Source organism: Periplaneta americana, chromosome 9 (assembly GCF_040183065.1).
Source record: "Periplaneta americana isolate PAMFEO1 chromosome 9, P.americana_PAMFEO1_priV1, whole genome shotgun sequence".
In the NCBI taxonomy this organism is placed as follows: domain Eukaryota; kingdom Metazoa; phylum Arthropoda; class Insecta; order Blattodea; family Blattidae; genus Periplaneta; species Periplaneta americana.
The window spans coordinates 12,929,266-12,953,621 of NC_091125.1; the positions used below are offsets into that span (position 1 = coordinate 12,929,266).

Below are 24,356 nucleotides of genomic sequence, written 5' to 3' on the forward strand. Positions count from 1 at the left end.
TGAGTTTTACGCGGGGTTTCCCCATTCTAGGTGAAAACATTAATACGACGCCAACATCTTCAAAGACACCTCACACCTTTGCAAGATCAGTGAGTTAAGCATACAAGTCGGCCACACAATTTTAAAGATGAGGACAAAGAAGAGATCAGGAAATACATACGGTCATTTCCAAAGTATCAATCACATTACAGCAGATCAAGAACCCCAAATAAGACGTACTTCTCAAGTGTCCACTCTATTCAGGAAATGTTTAATTTGTACGAACATCACTGTGTAAAGATGAACCTGAGATTATTGGACTCAGTTATACCTATGCTCATCAAGATGAGTGGATAAAAGTAAACAGAAAAAGAAGGGGTCGACAAGAAAGCACAGTGATCACCAGGGAAAGGATTTATATGTAAATACATATTTACTTATAAAGCTAATATAATTTATATTTTGCATTATCTTTATGTTTCACAATGTGTAGGGTTGAAAAATCCTACTTTTATTTTCCATATTTTTCCATATTTTAGAGTTTAGTACATATTTTCGTTAATTTCCATATATTTTCCATATTTCATATAAAACAGTCCATATTATATTAGGTTTAACAATAAAACAAAACAAAATTCCATTAACTTTTAAAAATACATTTCAACAATAGAGATTTAAACACATGTTCAGTAATCCCTTTAACATCAGAGTTATTTGAAAATTAGCAGTCCTATCAACAATGGGAAAGTAAGTTACAAAACTGTATTAATTTAATTTAAAATTTTTAACAGACTTCAGTTGTGCAGCTCAACAGTTAAATGCCAGTCAGAGTACACATAGGTTCAGTTTTGTAAATCATACTATAAAGACGGTAAATATGCCAAAAGTACGTCATTCAGTCAATTTAAAATCAAAACTAACAAGTTACATTTCAGAATTTAAAGAAGATGGTTTATCAACTGACAATAAAATATTATTTTGTAATTTGTGTCAGTGTGCAGTATCATCTACACAAAAGTTCCTGGTGCAACAACACATTACAACTAGTAAACATCAGGCCAACAAACAACTAAATTCCAAGCAGAGACAATTGTTTTTAACACAACCAACAACATCGAATGTAAGATCTGAGTTTAACATCGACCTGTGCCGTTCTCTCATCTCTGCTGATATTCCTCTCTACAAACTAAAGAATAAGGTCTTCAGGGAATTCCTTGAAAAATATACTCAACATACAATCCCGGATGAGTCAACACTTAGGAAGACGTATGCTCCATCCATCTACGATGAGACAATACAGAAGATAAGAGATGAAATTAAAGATAGTTCAATTTGGGTTTCCATTGATGAGACTCCCGACAAAGAAGGTAGACTTGTTGGTAATGTAGTTATCGGTTTGTTAAGTGAACAATATTCTGAACGAATTCTTTTACATTGTGATGTTCTAGAAAAGTGCAATAACAAAACTATAGTTAAACTGTTCAACGAAGCTATGGGTATCCTGTGGCCAAAGGGTATTATGTACGATAATGTGTTATTCTTTATTAGCGATGCTGCCCCTTATATGGTCAAAGCTGGACAAGCATTATCTGTTGTATATCCTAAATTGACTCATTTTACTTGTGTGGCGCATGCATTTCATCGTGTGGCAGAAGTGGTCAGAGACAATTTCTCTAAAGTAGATTTGTTGATTTCATCAGTGAAAAAAGTATTTCTCAAAGCTCCCAGTAGAGTTAACGTGTTGAAAGAAATGTACCCTGAAATTCCATTGCCACCAAAGCCAATTTTAACTAGATGGGGTACATGGCTAGAAGCAGTTGAATATTATGCCGAACATATAGACTCTATTAACAATGTTCTCCTTGCATTGGACTCTGAAGATGCAGTCTCAATTGATACTGCGAAAACAGTTACCTGTGACATAAGTGTGAAGAATGACTTAGCTCACATTCAGCATACATTTTCATGCATCATAAAAACGCTCAAAAGTCTCCAAAATAGGCACCTTTCACTATCTGAAAGTTTTGAAATTATAAATAGTACTGTGGAACAACTGAATCGTGGTAGAGGTAAAGTTGCAGATGCAGTAAGAGCTAAGGTGGACACTGTACTTTCAAAAAACCCTGGATATGAAGAACTACAAAAGGTTGTTGCTGTGATGAGTGGTGAATCAACAGTGAAGATTAACTTGGACTTATCCCCAGCAGACATTGTGAAATTGAATTATGTACCAGTTACTTCTTGTGACGTCGAACGCTCTTTTAGTCAGTATAAATCTATCCTCAGAGACAATAGAAGAAGATTCACTTTTCAGCACTTGAAAGAAATGTTTGTAACCTATTGTTATGGTAACAGACAATAAAAATTGTGTTTTGTTGAAACTACATTGGAAGATAAGGTACGTCCATTATATTTTTTGTTTAGTTTGATTAAAATGTACCAATATTTAACGTACATAGTCATTTTTTTATAATTTTAAGTCCATATTTAATTCCATATTTTGGTAAAAATCCATATTTAATTCCATATTTTGGTAAAAATAACTACATATATATTTACATATTTCATATATTTTTAGTCCATATAAATCCGTTCCCTGGTGATCACTTTCAACCTCAGGTACCCAAGTGACCACTGACTGCATCAAGCTGTCCAAGTATAATGACCTAATGAAACTTTTACCACTGATTTCTCCTGTTTATCATGACTTTTACAGAAATTTTAAATGACACAAGTCCGGGTGAAAACATCGAATTTATTGATGATGAGGCAGAGTTTGAGTAGTCATATATATGTCTGCAATGCTATCTTCAATTTTGAATAAATACTGATACACTATGTTTATATCTATGGCACTACTGATTTTCAGTCGTATTTGTACATCTGTCTTCTTTCCTCTAAACCAGGTTTGATATATATGTATGTCCTATACATCAGTAGTAATTTACAATAAACTTTAAGACTTAACTGCAATTATCTCACAATTGCTTTGAGTTGGGATCTGCCGTTTTTCTACTGAGGTACTAAAATGTACACGAACAAAGGACATGTGGGGTTTCTGCACTACTTGAAACGCCTATGTATGAATATTTCAACCATATGAAAAACTGAATTTGAGAAAATTGCGACTAGTGAAGCTTCTGAAGTTCAGGATTAATTTTTCTTAGTGCCCGAGAGAAACCATGGTAATGAAGGGTTGTAGGAGTTGTACTAATGCCTAAGCTAATTAGCTTCGAGGAAAATCATCAATTGGCACTTTATGGTGGTCTTACGAGTATTTTATTAAAAAAAAAAAACTAAGTTTACAGTTATTATGTAATTTATGTCGAGGAAGATGTTCTGAAATCCCGAACAAGTTGTCTTATCATTTATGCGCAATACATCGAAGCAATGAATGAATGGGGGAAATGGGAGGAGAAATATTTAAAAGAGCCAAGAGCTAAGAGGAAGTGCCTATGTGAGCTCCAAGCCTCTTGACCACTTATCTCCGATTTTCACCATTCCATTTAAAGGACCATAGGGTAATTTTGATAGGGAAAGCCGAAAAAGGACGTAACCTAATAGCTATTACATGTGTGTGAATGAGGCACAATAGGGCAGGAGTGCCGAAGATTTTAAAAGCCTGGGCAATGAGTATGGATGCCGCAGTCTTCATCATCTAAAGCTAGCATTTTTTCCATCAAAAACCCAAGGAGGAAGGGCTACCCTTCTGTAAACTAGAAACCACTTCTCGTACTCCCCTCTAAACTGCTCCAGCATATACTGATGAGTCAGCCTGAGTGGCACAGTCGGGTAGAATGCTGGCCTTCTGTGCCAGAGGTTGCAGTTTCGATCCCAGCCAGGGTGATGGCATTTAAGTATGCATAAAATGCGACAGGCTCATGTCAGTAGGGTAATTCCATGCAAAACAGAATGACGAAAAACATTCATATCTCCAAATTTGTTAAAAATTGTACATTCAACTCTTTATGTCGTATATATTAATCATGTACAAAATTATGTTTGCGACAGTTACCGTTTAAATGTAATGGGCAGTTAAAATATTTTTATTTGAGCACATAGCTCTATTTTAAATTTGTTTTTTGACCATAAGAATAATTACAAAAATTTTTTTTAAAGATATCTTTAGATAGCTTACAAAATAGGTTATTAAGATACTATAATTCAGCGCAGCTCTGAAAATTGTGTTTAAAGAATTTCAAAAATATACTTTGAAAAACGCCATTACATAAAATCGAATACTTCAATTCACATAGAAAAAATAAATGACAATTTACTGGGCATTTTCAATAGCCTGTCAAATTTTCATAATGGGAACTTCACAAATAAGGAAGTTATAAATTAAAACAATTCGCCGTGTAAAGGGTAATCTATGTCGCTGTGTCATGCACCATCACTGCGAGAAGCGTTTCTGCGTTGACGACCGGTGCGCATCACACATCTGATTTCAACTACAGTAGCTTCGGTACTTCTGATGAAGCAGAATAGGGTTTTATTACTAACTTTCCATTAACTGGAACCACACAGTGAACACTTGTTCCGAAACAGTCTTGAGGCTGGCAAATCTTTGAGGATTTAGATTTTGTAACTACTTCTTCATGTTTTTCAATGGATGTGAATGACACAATAATTCCCTGTATATTGCATTTTGACCGATCATAGAGTCCTTTAGAGTTGAAATTAGAGTTCCTGGCTTTTGCAGCGAGTCGCTTGATTGTACCTCTTACACTGTCACTGAGCCCTTTACCGTGACTAGTTCCAAAGAAATGCCACTCCGCAAGTATTTGAAAATCGTGTTCATGATTGAGTAGATTAACGGAGTTTTTTCGTTCTTGTATTTGCTAGCTGCTCCATCACTGAAATCATATATTTTAGATATTTCGATGTGTGTTTGTTTCAGATGTTTTATCATTTTCCTTTAAAAACATGAACTGTTGCACTATCGTGAACTAAGCATTCCGAAATTACTGAAAAACAAAGGTTCTCTAAATTACGACCAACTGAATTTGTGTAATATACTGTGAATGGGTGTATTGTTGCTTGTGGAGCATCCTGAATAATGAAACTGTAATTCTCTGAAAAATCACCAATGATAATGAACTCACCGGGCTTTATTTCATTTTTCAGCTACTTTAAATACTTAATTTACTTGTTCATACGTTAAAAAGTGTTAAAATTGTTAAAAAAGTATATACCTTCGACAAACGGCCCGTTTCGATGCTATGTCACGTCATCCTCAGTGTCTCTTGAACCACTGGTGATCTTGAACCTGTGATGTGCATTTGTCGATGGTAGGAGTGGGAGTGTGTTGCTCCTATGGTGGGGGTTGGCTGTTTGTATGTTATGATGTATTATGACGTCGAATAATGTGTGCGTGTCGAACTGTAATTGTGTGTTAAGTATATATTGTGGGTATGCTATTGTATGCTTATATATTTCGTACTGTTCTAGCCCTCAACTACTATCCATATTTATTTTTACATAACAACTATCGTGGGGTCATAAGTGACCCCATTGCAAAATGTAATAAAATAACACTTTATATTTAACATTTATTTTTCCAATTGAAAACATGAAAATGTCACACATATGCAGACACAATGACACCAAATTTGTGACATCAGTCTTTTAATCGTACGAAAAAAGTATATGCAAATAAAAACATGCAAATTCTATCTAAAATAACACACTGTGACATTGTTTTTAAAATTGTCCTCTTCCTAATGATGATGAAGAAGTGATATGTCCACATTTACTTCAAAGAAGCATGGTTCAATCACTGTAAAGAAAAAAATACTTTGCTAATTCTTGTATGTAAAATTTAACAGGGGTGTACAAATGGTATGTTTTTTTTTTCTAAAAAAATATAATAACTGTATTTGTTCATGGAAAACATAAAACTTACCGGTCTTTGCAATCATGGCAGATGACTCGCTGTTCAGAATGACTCTTGAACACAGTTCGGTGACATACACTGCATACAGTCGGGTGTTTCTTGTCGCTGTTACGTGGGCAAATGCAACATCGTCTTCGCTTTGGTGGACCTTCAAGTTGTGTATCAGCATCAGATAGTACTTCTGCTCTGATACCTGCAAATCTGACTATCATCTGTCGAAGTTCTCTTGGAAGTGTGGAAATAGTGGCACGCACCTTAAGGTGACCCAATATAAGCTCCATCCCGAGGTCCATAATAAAATTGTGACGACTTTTTTTATAGTCTTTATCACTAGCTCTTAGGATAATGTGACCATTCACGGTTAAAATATCCAACATAGCATACCAGATAGCTAAAGGCCATCTTCTGCATCTTCGTCCAGTCCTATAAAGTGCACATTTCTGGTCTAGAGCATCGACACCAGCCTTTCTTGCATTATATAGCATTATCATGTCAGGTTTTCCAGAGGAATGGATAGCACTGTCGTGGTGCATGGAAGACATCAAAATAACAGCTTTGGATTTCTTTGGCACAAAAGACACTATTGTTTTGTCTCTTGTGAATCCGAATTTCGTTGATCCAACTTCTCGTTTTTTGTCGGGCAAAAATTGTGGCGGAATTTCTTTTTTGTTTTTCCGCACTGTTCCAACATAAGTCAAGCCGATTTTTCTTAGTTCATCCATTAGTTCCACTGATGTGAACCAGTTATCCCCTTTAACATTTCTGTTAGTTTCTGAAATTGGCAATACCAAAGACAAGACAGATCTTGTTGGAACGGATAACTGCTGTGGGTTAGGACCACAAATTTTCCCCGCATATACAAATGCATTGATCAGATAATGGGTCTTGGCATCACACAAACACATAATTTTTAGGCCATACTTTTGTGGCTTTCCTTTTAGATACACTCTGAAAGAACACCTGCCATGGAAACCAACCAGCATCTCATCAACAGTGGTGTATTCTGAACTACAATAATTTCTGTTACAGTTGTTTATGAAACTATCGAAAACTTCTGAAATTGCAGCAAGCTTATTTCCTTGTCTTTTCCTTTCTTCTCTAGTTTCAATATTATCGAATCTAAGAGCTGACAGAAGAAACAAATACTGCTCCTTGGTCATAGTAGCTCTGAATATATCTCTTCCTGTTCCATCTGTAGCGAAGAGTGAATCTACATCCTCATGGTTTGATTTGAATATCCCTGCCAAGAACACCAGACCAATAAATGCTTTCAATTCCAGCTCGTCTAGGTGTCTAGTGAATGTTGCAGTTTCACCGTAACTGGCAGCCATTTCATCGATTTTCTTATTTGTATGGTTGATAATTGTGCGAAGGATATCATGTTATGAAGAGAGTCCAAGCTTGAAGAGAAGTTCTTGGTTTGATATCACGCACAGGACCCCTAAGACCAGGCAAATGAGTAATGATATTGTGATTTCGAGTTCTCGATGCAGAAGGACAATTCTGTGACCACTTATATCTATTCCTCCCAAAAAAGCTACCAGCAGAAGTATTTTCAGTATCACCTTCTTCATCACGTTCATGTTCACGTTCATTTTCACTATCAGAAATTTCTGATCGAGTATTGTGATCGCTATGCTCACTTTCCTTATCACTTAGTCCATCGTCATCTTTATCTTCAGCTTCAGTCTCATCACCAGCGATACTAACATTGTCAATAAAGTCATTTATCTCATCAGATGCAACGAAATTCCCGTCTATTATAACACCTTCACTCGACATACCGAAGAAAAAAAAGTTACGCATCTACTATTGTGGGGTCACTGGTGACCCAAGCACTCATTTACTTGTAAACCACTAACAATAAAAACCACACGACTTGTCCCTTGTAAAATCTCACTGTGATGAGAGAATACGTGGAGTGGCGTGACTCAGAAAGGTGCGCATGTGCAGAAACAAAAGAAAGAAAATGCCGTGGGTCAAATATACCCCACCATAGTAGTTGAGGGCTAGGATGTTTAACTGTGAACTTTTTAGTGTGATGTGTAAAATTTCCATATCTGTTTCTATATTATTGTAGTCATGATTATTGTTGATAATGTGGTCTGCATAATTTGATTTGATGTAGGGTTTGGTTATAGCTTTAATATGTTCATTATATCTTTAAATAATTTGCTTGGGACTTCGCAATGAAGTTGTGTACAGTATCGTGAATTTTTAAGCCAACCAATGAAGTTATTAATGAAATTTACACAGTCACTTTTCACTAAAATCATATTGGCCTGTCAGTTGTCCATTCTTTGTACTAAATTTCTACTAAATTTATCTGTAACAATGCCGTCAATATTTCTGATAGATACATTTATAGTTCCTTATGTACAGGAGCATATGCCTCTTCACTTGTTGAATTTCTCGCCTCTGTTTGTAAACATTCTTCTTCGCTTGTTGATTTGTCGACCTTACTTTCAGTCCCAGCAACTTCACTAATTATTTCAATTTTTGAAATCTTATGGCAAAAGTGTTCTCAAATAGATCACCTTCCACTAAATGCGGGACCTTTTTACACATGCTACTTGTCACTTTTCTTTTACAGACTTGTGAGAAATGTTTTTAAAGTCCGAAAGTGTTGCAACACCACAGATGACTCCAACTTTTCGTCTTTAATTTAGGCATATTGAACACTTACAACTTACAATGACAACAGATCAAAATCGCCGTCTAAACTGAAGGGAAAAAGTTACAGAACAAAATCACCCTCTAAACTGAAGGGAAAAAGTTGCGCTGAGATTATAACAGGAAAAAAACAAACTCTCATGTGAAATCTATTAGCGTACCATTGAGTGGATGTCGCAACATCCGGCATTTGTTATATCGATCACTAAGCACGCGTGTGGGTGTCTGGTATGAGTGCATAACATAATACACTGCACGCGACTTTGATCCTTAATGGCAACATTTGCAATTCTGGTTTATTTAATATTTCCCAAAGTATTAGAGATCCCATCATAAAATTTTTGTAGTAGGTTAAGAAACTGTTTATCTCACCGTAAGAAATACAGCATGGTAAAAAAAGTATTCGATTTGAAAATATTAACATTTCTTTATTTTATTGTAAGTTTTAATACATGCTCGAAGTAAAAATCCATAATAACTCAGAAGTAAGTTTAAATATATAGAGTCATCATTGTATTGGCACAGTTTTTACATTGATACAATGATGCATGTCATTTTAATAATATTTTTAACAACAGTCTACATATCAACTCCCCGAATATTTCACCCTTCATTACTTTTGAGATGAAGTTCATGTTAGGCCATTTAACTATTTATTATTATGACATTCATTTACTAGAATATTGAAAAAATCCAGAACTTGACGTTATAAATTTTACAATTTTGTATGGAATGACACAGTAGATTTACTGGCATGTAAAACAACTCCTGAGGGACAAAATTCCGGCACACCAGCGACATTGATATAACCTCGACAGTTGCGAGTGTCGTTAAATAAAACATAATTTAATTTAGACTGAGGAGACTAGACTCGGTCAACTGGCAGGGTCTGCATCTGACATGATGAAGGTTGCCATCAGGGGCTGAACCGTTCACATTCAGACTAAGGAAAGCAAACATAACTACCCCACCTTCTGTAATAAAGTTGCAATCTATAGAACCAAAGTTGGCTTTATTCGACATATAAATCTAGCTATCTGGTTACATAAGCAAATACCTTGGATATCTAAACAAAACAAAACAGAAGAATCGATCATTATGGATATGGTCGATTTAACTATAAAACTCATTGCATTCTCCCCCAGATCAGTATTGAATGTACTCCAGTAAGTAACTCGGTGGTTTCACTACTCTGCCAGAATGAGATACCGGTATATTGTTCTCGTTTGACTTAGTCTCGCCATTTCTTCCACAAGACTCATTCAAATTGGAATCACTCCTTTCCGTTATTCTCGGCCTTTGAGAGGGTTTAGAAATAGCTGTATTCTGAATAATTTCAAGGGAAAAATTGTTCCGGGGCCGGGTATCGATCCCGGGACCTCTGGTTGAACGTACCAGTGCTCTGCCAACTGAGCTACCTGGGAACTCCACCCGACACCGTCTCAACTTTTCCCTTTATATCCACACAACTCACGTGGGCTGACAAAACGCCAGAGACCCACATCGAGTGCACACAAACTCTGTGTGACTTGGAATTGTGGTTTTCTGTTACCGTACACAGTGACGTATTCTGGTTGTCATCATTTTCGAAGAATCAATCATTATGGATATGGTCGATTTAGCTATAAAACTCATTACACCCTCTACAACCCTTGTTAGCATTATCCGATCAGTTCCACAAGAATGCCCTAGGAGCCAATTGCACATTATGTTTTGCTAACAAATATCGGAATAAGTCATAAAAAAATTTGTCATGGACCTACATAGATCTCTAATAAACACTTTCCAACTTTCCAAAATTTGACCAGCATTCACTTTTGGGGCATGTAGCTTTGGTCACTGCATATATTATGGACTTCTCATAGAGTTGTGATTCGATTTGCAGCTCGGAATAATGTTATCATTCATAAAGTCTCAGGTTCGATATCCAGGAATTGTCATGCTCACTTCTAATTATGTATTGTGGTCACTTGGAGAGTTGTGTCAGCAGCAGAACTAATCCACTTCGAAGATGTTGCCCCCACTATGTCAACATGAGAGGTAACATTCCATTTCGGCCTTTTCCTCTTGAAACAATTTTAAGTTCCTTCAGTGGAACAATAACCTTCTGAGTGAGGCAAGTGGCCATTGGGTTGGATCTTACATATACTTTCACCTACTTTCCCATGATGCAAGGACGCAAACTTGTGTGTCTTTTAGATGATCATTCCTTCCTCATTTGTATAGATTCCACATTCCTCCCTATATCAAACCACTCCTACCCTTTGCATTCATTTCTGTTTCGTCTGTTCTTCATTTCGTATATTCCAGCATTCTTTACTTCCTTCAGTATAATAACAAACAGATTTTTATTTATAAACTTTTTTCCTCATTAACATGTCTAGGGGAGCCAGCTGCGCCACCCCCCCACCTCCCGACGACGTCCTTGATGGGTATAGGCCTACTGCACAACTGAATTCACATTTCACAGTAGAGAAGACGAAATCTTTCTGAGAAAAGGGGGGAAAGAGGACTGAAAAATGTCCAACACCTGTCCTCTGCGAGACTAATGCTTTTTAAATCTATGTTAACAGAGTCACTGATTATGAATTACTACCTGGCTGCAACAGAGTTGGAAACATTTAAGTGTCAGAAGTGAAGGCAAGACCAACTAGCAATAAACTGACCATATTCCTAACATTCTTTTGTCCTTTGTGTTTTGACAATTAACTGCTGGCAAATCCCGTATCTTCAAACTACATTTAATCACACAATATTTCTAAGAAAGGAAATTCAAAATAAATAGCCAAACACAAGCAAACTCCGTTGCCATTATTGACATAAAACATGTGAATAATACTTGGTGAGTGTTAAACAATTATGACCAAAAGTGTGCTTTATACAGCTTTTTGAACAAATATGACTTAATACTGAAATATGATAAGATACAATTTATATGACCAATAAAAACTGTGTCATTGTGTTCAGAAAAGCTGAAAACGTGTTTAATTGAATTTAAGTTTGTAAGAAGAGACAAGGATAAAAATAAGACGTCATAGAAATCCGAACCCTACTTATCACTGTTATTGATATACACTGTGTCAGGCTTAAACATATAACATTTCATTATTTTATTACTTGAAAAGTATTGTTGATATTTACACTCGGTTTGCTTTGAAGGATAGGGTAACTCAAAATGTTTCCTATGTTTGCATGGTGGGAGTGTACATCACATACATACATGCACAAACTACGTCATTCGCGGAAATAGCCAATTAGCATCAGGAAAAGGCATTCTGTGTGCTTTCTCTTGCGGAGTTGAAATTTGTTACGCACATACAACGTCGATTTCGGCGTGAATATCAACTGCAAAAAAACTGACGATGTTCCATCGTACATAACACTCATGAAATGGGACAGATGCCTTTGTGAAATTGGGAGTTTGGTTTCAAAGTCGGGCCACCACACCAAGTGCGTTGTTCCAGTGGCTGATGTCGAATTAATCCGTACATCTTTCCAGCAGCCCCAGTAAATCAATCCGACAAGCAAGTAGGGAGCTAAATTTACCTCATTCGACAGTACATGATGTCCATAAAAAGGTTGCGCCTACGGGCGTACGAACTTGAGATTCGTCATCAAGTCAAACCTGAAGACAAGCCATGACGGAGGGCATTTGCAGAGACAATTCTGGCAAAAATTGATGTCTTTGTATGGTTTGTTTCTCGGACAAGGCTAAATACCACACTTCCGGGAAGGTTAACGAACACAACCAGATCTGTGCCATCGCATTGTTGCAGCTGTCGCAAATGTTATGCCTGCAGTGTTGCAAAACACATGGAGAGAGGTGGAATATAGATTGGACATCTGCCGCGCCACTAATGGTGTGCATATCGAGGTGTGTTAGGTATGTAGAAAACATTTTAAGTTACCCTACCTGTAGAAGCAAACCGAGTGTAAATATCAACAACCAACTCCGGATATAGTGAACCTCTGCAGACTTGCATATTTCGATCACTTTATCCGAGGTTCACTAAATCCGAAGTGTTTCTCCTCTAACCAAATGACAGGAATGATTGAAATTGTGAACAAGAAAATAAAATGCTATACAGTAATTAAAATATTTCATTTTTGTGGAATGAATTACATTGTATACTGTTACTTACAGTTTATTTACTTAAACTATGTTGTCAGCCCACGTCTGCTTGCAAAAGACCACATTCAATGTCACTTATATTATTTGCCTTATCTTCCAAAGAAAACACTTTACACTTCGACCTTTTTATGCAGTAAATTCACAGCTCGAACACTAGAAACAGACTAGTCAAGTAGAAATGGCAAACGCTGTTATGTGTGACTGTGTACTCAGCCTTGGAATTTCCCGGGTCACTTAATGGAAACTGGGAAGAGGTTGATGGAATTTGAAAGCCATCGGAATCTTACCTCATTTATCCTCTGGACATAATGTCCGTCCCCTTTTAATAAAAGAAGAGAATTACATTTTCCATTTCAATGCTATCCATCATAATGAAAATGTTTTTGAGAACAAAAGCAACCCTTTCACGATGGAGAATTAGAAATAACAGTAGAGAAGTGTGCCTGAGAACAGAATGGCAAGGTGGAGTGAGGCAAGGTCGTCACACGTTGCTTGGATTTACAGTACAGCTCATTGTCTAGGAATCCTACCTTTGTCCTTTGACTAAAGGAGTAAGAACTTAGAATGTTGTTCTCAACACATTCTTTCAATTTTATACAAGAAGATCTGACTTCAAAGAAGAATTTGTCAGGATACAACTCTTGTAACTTCAATTTTTAAGATTCACTATAAAGAAACGAGAAATATTAATGTACTTTTAATGTATGCAGGTCGGGACCAACGTTTTAGGTTCACTATAACCGAGTTCACTATATCCAGAGTTGACTGTATGTATATATGTGTATATATATATATATATATTATTCGTTGGCAGATACTTGGCTTTTTGTCATTTACCTAAGCAATGAAGCTGTAATTAAAAGAAAATATATTTGAATTTTTTCCACTCTTAGAAGGAATCGAATCCGTGTACCTTGGATGAGAAGGCAAACATCCTGACCACTGAGACCAACGTCTTAATTACAAAATCTTAATCTAATAAGTTGTAATTACTTACCATTATAACTTTAAAACAAATTATATTAATCTTCAGTTACTTTATTTAAGCCATGATGGTGACTACATCATTCAGCCATTATGGCAGGTTAATGCCATTAAACATGAATATATAAGTGATAGCAGGTACAATACTTGTAGGAGGGAATGGAATTATTTCATGTAAAATAAAATAAAATAAACACAAAACATAAGAAACATAAATATTTTATGTTAACTAACAACAACAGTGAGTTTTAATGTTGAAATTGCACATGTTAGTTCATAATATTATCACCTGTAACCTTTAATAAACAAATATAATACAGCAGTACTTTTTGAGCAATAAACACATCTTGTTTGATTCAACACTCTTCTATGCACACTTACACAAGCTGAATCCCAAACCATTTGTTGCATTGATTTTGAGCACCACTATACTCTATTTACACACACAAAAAAATACAAAAGTAAGCTCATTTTATCCTTTAACATTAGAACATGTTGTTTCAGTTAAATAAGATGGCACTGCAAACCAAACATGTTTACAATAAACTTTAAACAACTTTGTGGCTAGAAAGTTTATAGATGCCTTTACATGATACAGTTTGTTTGGTGATCTTCGATGATTAAACAAAATTTCATAGTATGATATGATCACCGTAAGAGCAAGCTAGAAGAATATGTCTCAAAGCCTTGTAAGTTGTAGATTGTATACTTTCCATATATATATATATACACAAACAGAAGAACACTGTCGATGATTAGCATGTTTAATGAATTTATACTACTCTTGTGGAACTCTTAAAAATGAGTCTGGAGGATGATGGAAGTAAATTGTAGATTACATATCACTGTTGCCTGTTTTGTAAATTAATTTCAAAACTATCGTATAACCAATGTATTGAATTTCATCTCTTAAATATCTTTATTGGTTATTACACTGACAGAGCATTACTTCTACACAAGTCCATGCCTGGCCATGAAACGAGCAGGCCCGGGTTCAAATCCTGGTTGGGGCAATTACCTGGTTGAGGTTTTTTCCTCAACCCAATAAGAACAAAATGCTGGATAACTTTCGGCATTGGACCCTGGACTCATTTCGCTGGCATTATCACCTTCATCTCATTCAGATGCTTTATAACCATAGTAGTTGGAAAAGTTTTTAAAGAACCAATTAAGAAAAACTTTTACGCAAAAATTGGCATTCTAAAATAGGAGTGTGCCTTGTACATGGGATATTGTCATTTGTTTTATTACTACTGCTGTTTTCGACTTAAGTGTTTGAATAGCTATAAAGTGCCAGAAGATTTGCCACAATGCTAAAAGTAACAACCGAGAATGAGTACTTTCTCATAATAGAGACATTGAGATGATGGCAAGGGATGGGAATATCCCAAGAAAACTGGCAGCAATATCGTCTTTCCTACCATAAATTCAGCTAAAATTCTGAGATTTTCATTGGGTCCTGTGGCATGGAAAGCACCTAAATGTGTGTTTTATCGTCATGGGTAATTCTGACTTTGGTCAATGAAATCAATTTCAGTTTCAATTCAATGTATCCTTATATCGACATTTTCCTTTTCTCAATATAATGACTGTAACATTCGTTATTAAAAAAAAAATGCTGTAACTAAAGCCACTCCACAGGTAAAAAGTTAACAACCTTACCACTGGACTTTCCCTTGAAAATTAGTTAACCTCTGAAGGTAAGCTCAAGAGAGGCATTTAGAATAGCAATGACAAATGCGCCAATTGTATGAATTTCTGTTTTTCTCTCGCAATATATTTCTTACTCTCTTCTCTATCATCACAGAAAGAATGACTGGCTTATACGTCTTATAAGTGGGTGAAAATGCTATTCAAATATATGGTATGTGGTCCTTACAGTATCTTTGGAACAAGATAGAATTATGAGAATAGCAATGGTGTGTCCCTTTAAATCCGCTGTTCTACCACAGAATAAAGCTTTTACATTTGCTCACTTCAATATGCATGAGGTTTAAAATAATGAAACAGTACAAAGTTCTCGTATATTTTAGAAAATCGTACCAGTAATTAAATTTATATTTCACATTTATATCATATATTTTGTATCAACCATTACATTTTTCATCCAATTCTTGCTGTGAAGTGTTTATTTCAGGGCTGTATGTATACTTGTCTCACATAACAAAGCAATTAATGAAGGGTTCTAAATTTCTGAGGGAAGAGTTTTTGTTTTCTCAGAAGAATTCAAGATGGGATTCGGCATAAAGTCTGCATATAGTATGGACACACCTTACTGGGTAAAATTACAAAAGAGGCGAGGCAATGTTTATGATTCCATTCAATTTGATCTATCCAAAAAAAAAAAAAAAATCCGAACAAATACAACAAACCTGTTGTATTATCACGAGAAAAACGTGAAGATATTCAGAACTTTGAAATTATATCCTCCCATTTCATCATCGATATTTCAGTGCTATAATTAGTGGACAACAAGATGAACAGCTAATAGAAGTGGCCATAGAAGACGACAGCGTCCTTGATTATTGAAGACTTTGCTAATACATCTGGCACAGTTTATTATATGGTATATAAAGAGAATTGTTTAACTTAAACTCTATTACTATTATTATTATTATCATTATCATTATCAGCAGCAGCAGTACTAGTAGTAGTAGGAGGCTTATTTTATTAGCATGGATCTCTTTAGTGGCACGTAAGCCACTCAGAGATAGGCAACTAACCAATTCATTAAACTTCAAATGCATTTTACGAGAAAGAGGAGTTTAGTGCATACCGGTACGTCATTGATATTCAGCTGTTTTTAATTTGTTTTGAATACAATACTTTACTCTTAATATAATATGAAATGTTTATTATGTAAACATGAAAAGTAAAACGAAAAACGACAGTGCCATCAGAGCATCATCTGCTAATGCTCAAGACTGTGTATTCGACAATGGTTTGATAATGATCCTTTAAGATGTTATATCGATCGGAACGAAGTTTAATCATCATATGAATTCAAAAACAGCTACCAACAAAAGCTCTTTGTCTCCACAATGAATCATTCATGCAATACTTAAAAACAACTACTCAACATATATCATGTAAAAGCACCTTTAGAATGCAGCATATCTCGATTTTCTTAATGATCTGGAATACCATATTTCTTGTTTCGGAACAGTTTTGATCTAAAAAGTTTCTGATGGAACCCCATACTAAATCCACTTAATGAAGAATCAAAAGTTAACGTTAATATCACCCAAACCCTGATATTATATAAAAGAGTATATGAAATTGTATCATAATAAACATTAATATATGGTTCTTTTAGTAAAATATGATGAATTTGGATAGAAGAGAAAGACAGTTCGTGATTTAACCTTTAAAAGACTAGTATACAATATATCAACAACTTTTCATACTAGCTCTTTACTTATACTGACAAGTAAATGCAAATATCCTGTTCTTAGAAGATTAAAATTACTGTTTCGTATATAGATTAACTATATCAATCACTTTAAAACTGTTATTTTGACTACAACAATAGCTAATTGACTTGTATTAATTTTTTTTTTACAGAGAACCATTTTTTCAGTAACACTACGAAATTTGATATAGGCTTAACTCGTGATTAGTATTATGTACACATAATCTCTCAATATCTAGTGTAAATATTTTTGGCTATACAGGTTAATCGTTAGAAAATATATTCTTCCAAGAAATATACTGTTGTTGCATCACAAGATGGCAGAGAAATATTCTGAGCGGGGCAAGGGAAGCTGTGAAATACTACGATAACAATACTATACACATGCACCATGGTTTCCCCCCACCTGCCCTGCCTAAAACATTTCTCTGCCATCTCATGGTCAGATAACTGTAGCCTACTGTAAGTTTGGCTATTCGCGAAATACTGTACTTAAAATGATGTAAAAGAAGTCCTTATTATATGCTTCTGTTGCTTATTTTCTGTGCTAAATATTTCTTGAATTGCTCTTTTTGTTTTATATTACAGTCTCTCTTAATTCTTTTCTACATTTTCTACGACATTTGTTCACTCCCTATTTCGTACCTATGAACTGCTTGACCCGTTTGTTAACTGAATGAATTGGTTCATAAAAATACATTATAAAAGAGAAATGATAAAACGCTCAACACAGCTGTCCTCATACGTTAATACATTTCGTGTATTGTAAAACATAAGTGGAACGAATATATGAAACTGAATTAAAGCAGTTTGCAAATAATTGTGATGGTAAGCAGTGAAACTCCAAATATATATCTTCTGATTCGTCGAAATGTAATGTTATTTTATTTAATAATGCAAATAAACATATCATTTACTGTGCTACAAGTCATCTTGTTTAGAACAACGAAATAAATATGAATTAATTCTTCACGCGATGTGAAAATATATGCAACATAGTGTCAGTTTCATATGCATTATCTAAATTTGTTATGACTGGTATTTATTTATAGGGAGAGAATTACTACTTTCACACTTCCAAAAAATTACGGTATATAACATTAGTTACATTTTCACATACACACACAGCTACACAAGCTCCACATAGTCTACACATATTTCAAGTTTCTTTTATAGAATTGGAAGGATTTAATTAATTGATAATGCCTTCTTACTTCGTTTTGTTAAGTGTTATACTGATATGTAATTCTATATGTTAGAATTGTACATAGTTGAAAGATCCAAATGTATCACCAGGATATTGAATTTGGCAAAACTCTGTAATGAATTAGCTTTAAAAGGACTAATATCAAAATAAACATTTCATACCTACAGCACATATATTCACTTTAATTGATAGTGATAGCTCAATAATAGTATCTTATCCTTAAGAAGTTAAGAGTAGCACTGAAAGCTGCTTGTCTGTAATGCAATATAACTGCTTTGTTTGGAGTTCACATTGATTTATACTCCAATACTACATTTGTTTCCAAGTTGAAATACTCAATTATAACAGTCAAAATAGCATATATACAGAATTGAATTTGGTTTTATGAAGTTTGTTGTAAAGTTCTTTATGAGTTTAAAAAATTGACCTTAGAATGTAATTAGTGAGGTCAAAAAAACTTAACTTCACTGTCTGTTAATCCTCTTCTTGCAAAATACATTGCATAACTGGTAGCTAAAATAAATTTCTTCATGAGACTCTTCAGTTTCGTCACTGACAAGCTACATCAATATAGTTCAAGTCACATTTGTAACCAAATGCATATGGAAGTCCTATATAAGAAGCCAGGATCTGAAAGCAGGCAGTCCTTCTTTAATGACTGAACCATACCCTGGCACTCTTGTTTGTTGCCACTTGAATTTGACTTGAATCTTTAACGATAGATCACTTTCACTTTTGCTGTTTTGTATCCACGTACAGTATTACTGATTCAACTTCTTTCAGGGTTTTCCGTGATTCCCATTCGACTGTTTGGTATCGAGAACTATATGTGTGATAGATTGAGTTCGAGATGGAAGAGAGACAACCATTGCATGGGGTGTGGCTGTGCTGTCTTCTGTGTTGTTTGATCCCTCTAGTCCATTGTGTGTGCCTCCTTCGTCCAGAAAGACCCATTGTTCAAAACTTGTGCTGTTCCTACCAGCACCATTTTCAGTCGATGTTGTAACTTGGGGTGTAAGGGAGGAGAAACTGATGAACTTCCCACTGCTGCTTGCACTTGGTGGTGGACCGATGTGGATACTCTCTGTTGACATTGGCTGGATCCTGCCTGATCCACCGCTACTACTTCCATCCATAGTAACAGTAGACAATGTTGAGCTGTCAGTCTTCCTAGGAGGCACTGGTGGCCTTGCAGGTTTCGTCCTCCTTTCTTCCGTGTTGGTAATGTGATTTACACTATTGCTTGCAATATGAACAGATGGCACTGCTGACTGTGTCCTGTCTGTTGTAATTCTCATTGGTATTCGGGAAACTGTATTTCGAATGGCTGTGACTGTAACATTGCTTTTCTGAGGCACACCACTTGACGTGGTGACATCACGAGGTGTATCTGCTTCTTTGTCATCACCTTCACTCCCTATGGAATCTGAGGACAGACTCGAATCAGATTTGTACTTGAGCACTCTCTGCATTACAGTGCTGCTAGTGACATCCATCGGAGTTGAGTGTTGTTCTTCAGTAGTAGATTCTGCTGTAGGGTTGCTGCTACTGTCTGCAGTCGTAACCACTTGGATCTCTGTGATATAAGTCATGGATGGGGAGGGCTTGAATGATGATAGTTGACTGAGAACAGGCACTGGCGATGTTGGTAGTTCTGGAGGCTGTAAGTCTTGTCCCCAGGTTACATCTTCCTCATCAGCATCAGCGCCATCTACTTTCGACATATCGCCAGCTAATGTATTTGTTGTGGAATCAACAGCTGTTATGAAAGGATCTGTAATGTTAGAGTCTGCGTCTGTGATGTCATGTGTTGTTGAGCTCACCACATGTACACTGCTTATCCCAGTGTGACTGGAAGTAACAATGGGTGACTGTAAAGAGTCACTACTATTGTGCGTTTGTGCTTTATTGTAAGCCTCTCCACTATGGGAGATTGGTGTTGAGCTGAACATTCCTAACACAGGATTAATGGTGGAATGCTGTGGAGAAGATGGAGAACTGACACTGGATTGAGTTAAATTGTAAGCACTGGCCACTTTCGTGTTGTAAGCCTGTGCTTGATCTGTCACATATCTGGGCAAGTTTGTTACTTCTCCTTGATGCGTTGGTGATGTATTGAAAGCACTAGATGCGATGGTAACTTGGGAAGATGAAGTAAAGCCTGGTTCAGCTGCTGGCTCAGGAGTGATCCGCAGAACAGTCTTCTGCTGGTGCTGAGCAGCATCACCCTCCATCTGTTCTATGCTCTCTGGTCCACTGTTACCATAACCTAGAAGCGTTGAGTAATTCACCTCATCCACATTGAGAATATCTGTCCTACTTATTCCAGGAAGAGAATTCGGATAAGCAAGTGTATCAGGATCGTTTCTTCCATCAGATTTTGGAAGATTATCGATAGAATTTGACTTTAGCACAGTTACACTGCTTTGAAGATGAACATCTTCACTTACGGGATCACTGCCCTTGACACTCTGAAGGTCCAAAGACTTGCTATCTGTTTGCATTAATGCTTCCTCCAATGTACCCCAGTCAGATGACTTCTTGAGTCGACGTCTTTGGAATGTGTCCATAGCACTATCCAGACGAGGTTCTTTACGATGTGCCACACCATCTTCTCCATCTGGCATTCCTCCAAGATAATCTTCACCTGGTGGCGGTAATGGAGCTTTCCTCTTCTTACTACCATGTGGTGTGCCGCCACCATCTGCAAGATCCAATGAGACAGCACGTTCCAAAATGCTCATGGGCTGCTCTGAGTCGAGACGTGAGAGGTCCCCAAGAGATGCTGCTTTACGAGTGCTCTCACTTTCCAATTGTACAGTATCAGATGAAGGACTGTGATGAATGGTGATGTGCGAGGAATTGAGTTCTATAGTTGTTCCTCCTTTCTTTGTCTTTCGGTTCTTCACTATGCCATCGTAACTATCGTCATCACCCTCCAATCTTTCTAGATCTGAGTCTGAGTCAGAGTTTATGCTGCTGACATTCACACCAATATCGTAATCCAGATGTGGCTGTTGGGATTTAGTATTCTGTGGCTCATCCTTGCCAGAAGATCCCTCTATCTTTTGAGATTCTAAAATGGAGGTACCAGATGTAAGAGGTTTGATGTTGTTACTCTCTATTGTGATGTTTGTGATTTCTTTCTGCATGTTTTCAGTGTTATTTCTATGTCTAGCCAAATCAGCAAATGAGGTAATATGCTTTCCTACGGTAGGGCCTGCTACTTCTTCTGCATTCTGAATATTTTCCACATCTATGGTAGGAGCACTATGTCTCTTAACGTTATGTTGGACTGTATCTTTCAGTCTTTGTTTATCTGAATTTAGTGTCCCCACCTTAGAGTCAATATCGGGTTCTACGTAAGCTTTTCGACCTGCAGATATCTTTTCTTCACTTTCTTCTGGTGGAGGAGGAGCCTTTCTCTTATTGGGTCTTTTGGGAGTCCTTCCCAAACTGTCACTATCCATACTACCAGGAGATGCTTCTTCACTTTCACTAGAACTGCCACCACTTGGGCCATCCTGCAAGACTGCTCTTTTCCCCTCTTGGGCTTGAGCCTCCACAGCAACATTGCCCAAAGACTTTCTGTTGCTTCGGGCGGCCATTGCTGCTCTGCGTACCTCCTCGGGAATTTCAGTGGGTATCTCCCCCTCTTGTGGGTTGAGTGATTTGTGGTCTGTACTTTTATCTTCTTTGCTTTCAATCTGTTGAGAGTTTTCATCCTTTGGCTTTCCATTCTTTTTGGAAATATCACTGTCCACCACCTGTGGATCTGCATGTCCAGTAGCATCCTGCATCTCCTGATCATTGTTGTCTGTTGAGTCAGAATTCTGAGTGCCATTTCTCTTCTTGTCATGAGGATGTAATTTCTCTTTCAGATTCTGCAATCCCTTAGAAAGTAAGTTTTTAACATTACTCTCTCCATGAGTTTCTCCACCCTGTCTGTTTTCTTCACATTGATGAGTACTGGAGCTATGTTTTTGTTGACTCCTCTGTGGTTCCATTGGTCCGACATCTATTCCTCTTTCATCATAGCAGAAAGTATTTGGCTTTGGTTTCCCTCCTGTGCCATCTACGTCTAAGCCTCTGTGGCTAGTTGAGGGATAATTACTGCAGGGTGCTACAGAAGTACTGCCCTCTCCAACTTTTTCAATAATGGAGTTGTGTTCATTTTGCTTGTGTTCAGCCTCTACTCCTGGCTGTCTAGCTCCTTGATCGTTCGGTACATCTCTGTTAGTAGCCTGTTTTGCTTTGGCATTCTCGTCAAGGACTGGCTGCGAATCTCTGTGGCTAGAAGTTGTGTCTGGAAGTACACGCACACCAAACTTTTGGAATCTACTAACAGTCTCTTTTCCAAGTCCTTCATCTTGAGTAGAAGATTCCCGGTTCTCGTGACCATAAGGTGGAGGGGTATTGCTCTTTGTTGGAAGCTTCTTTGCCCTCTCAGGTTTTACAATTGTAACATTGGAAGGAGGTGCCGTTTTTTCCAACTTCGTATTGTCTTTCTTCACCTCGTTTCCAGTAGGTGTTGATGACAGTTTAAGGGTCGGATAGTCTCCACTGTCGTCTGTCTGTGACTCTGTCCAGTGTGCTTTGGTAATACCACCCATTTGCTGCATCCTCTTGAGACTTGCTTTCCCTATCTGCAATTAAAAAAAACGCAATTATTAAATACTCAAATTAGCTTCAGTTTCAAATAATTTATTGTTTTTTAATCTGTTACTGAAATATGTTATATTGAAGTGAAACTATTAAAATAAAGTAGGCCTAATGGATTCCAATTTTTAATTTTGAGCAGGAGAAAATGGAATAATTCTGAACAGAAATGTCATAACTAACAATGATCAAGATCATTTTATTCAATGGGCTATAATAGGCCCTGTCCTAGGCTGAAAAATGTTGAAAGGAGGCGATTTTATATTAATATTTTATTTAACTAAAACAGTATGCATATTATAATCATGGCTTAGGTTACATGAGAGGAGAAATCTGCACTCACTTTCTCTCTTATATCGAATTATGCACACTTCATCCCCCTATTATTTATTCACTCGTTTTCATACTCTCTCTCGCTATCATAATATTAATACTCGATCACAACGCGATAACACGCTAGAAATTCCACTTCACATATCGTCTCTGTATTCCTCATCTTTCACTGTTGCTACCTCTCGTCACCTGAACTCTCTGCCGCCTGAAGTCAAGGGCTGCCGAACATTGAAATCTTTCAAATCCAAGTTAGAAAATTATCTTATCACGAGTTGCCAAACTAACTTACTATTATGACAAGTGTTGTATTGCATGTTTCCACGTATTCATATTTTTTTTATGTTCTAGTGATATTCAACTTATTTTTTATTTTTGTTTTCATATTTTTCGATAATGGAATATCTCTAATGTGATAAGTTGAGCTATATATAATCATAATTTTCCTTATTGTGTCTACTTAAAAATATTGTATTCACTGTATGCTTTGTACTGCACTATTTTATTACTACTATTAGTATTATTACTATTATTATTGTCATCATTATTATTATTATTATTATTATTATTATTATTATTATTATTATTATTATTATTATTATCAGTATTACTATTCTTATTTCTTATCATTATTATTATTATTATTATTATTACTATTATTATTATTATTATTATTATTATTATTATTATGAATAATTATCTTTTTTTTTATACATTGTATGCCTCATTTATTTTGACCTGCTGTTCACATTTTATTACGCTTTTTTTCTTTCTTTCTGTATGTTATATATTATGTCTGATTTCTTCTTACTTGTTGTATACATTTTATTATTATTATCTTATTCAGTTTTGTGTGTAAAATTATAGTGTACTTTGTAAATTTGTAGTGTTTTTGTAAAGCAGTCTTTACTCCTGGTTGAGTGTTAGAGAAGGCCATATGGCCTTAACTCTGCCAGGTTAAATAAATCATTATTATTATTATTATTATTATTATTATTATTATTATTATTATTATTATTATTATTATTAAAAAGAGAGGTGATAGCCGAACAAAACAATATTGCAGCAACAACAAATCATATGT

At 36.0% G+C, this 24,356-nt stretch overlaps 2 protein-coding genes across 2 annotated transcripts in view; both read right to left on the reverse strand.

Moving 5' to 3' along the window:
• Positions 1-4,956: 4,956 nt before the first annotated feature.
• Positions 4,957-12,508, reverse strand: LOC138705786 (piggyBac transposable element-derived protein 4-like). Its single transcript, XM_069834425.1, has 2 exons — positions 5,885-12,508; positions 4,957-5,758 (listed from the first exon to the last, which is right to left on the reverse strand). Exons 1-2 carry the CDS (start codon positions 7,204-7,206, stop codon positions 5,752-5,754), a joined length of 1,329 nt encoding a protein of 442 aa, XP_069690526.1. The 5' UTR covers positions 7,207-12,508; the 3' UTR covers positions 4,957-5,751.
• A 1,359-nt stretch (positions 12,509-13,867) lies between these two features.
• The window catches only part of LOC138705785 (serine-rich adhesin for platelets-like), a 462,846-nt gene continuing 452,357 nt past the window's right edge, over positions 13,868-24,356 (reverse strand). The window contains exon 7 of the mRNA XM_069834423.1: positions 13,868-22,929. Coding sequence (XP_069690524.1) covers positions 19,063-22,929 — 3,867 coding nt within the window. The 3' untranslated portion in view covers positions 13,868-19,062. The remainder of the gene's footprint in view (positions 22,930-24,356) is intronic.

Coding starts and splice junctions, on each gene's coding strand:
- LOC138705786 (XM_069834425.1), bottom strand. CDS start 7,206: ATGGCTGCCAGTTACGGTGAAACTGCAACATTCACTAGACACCTAGAC.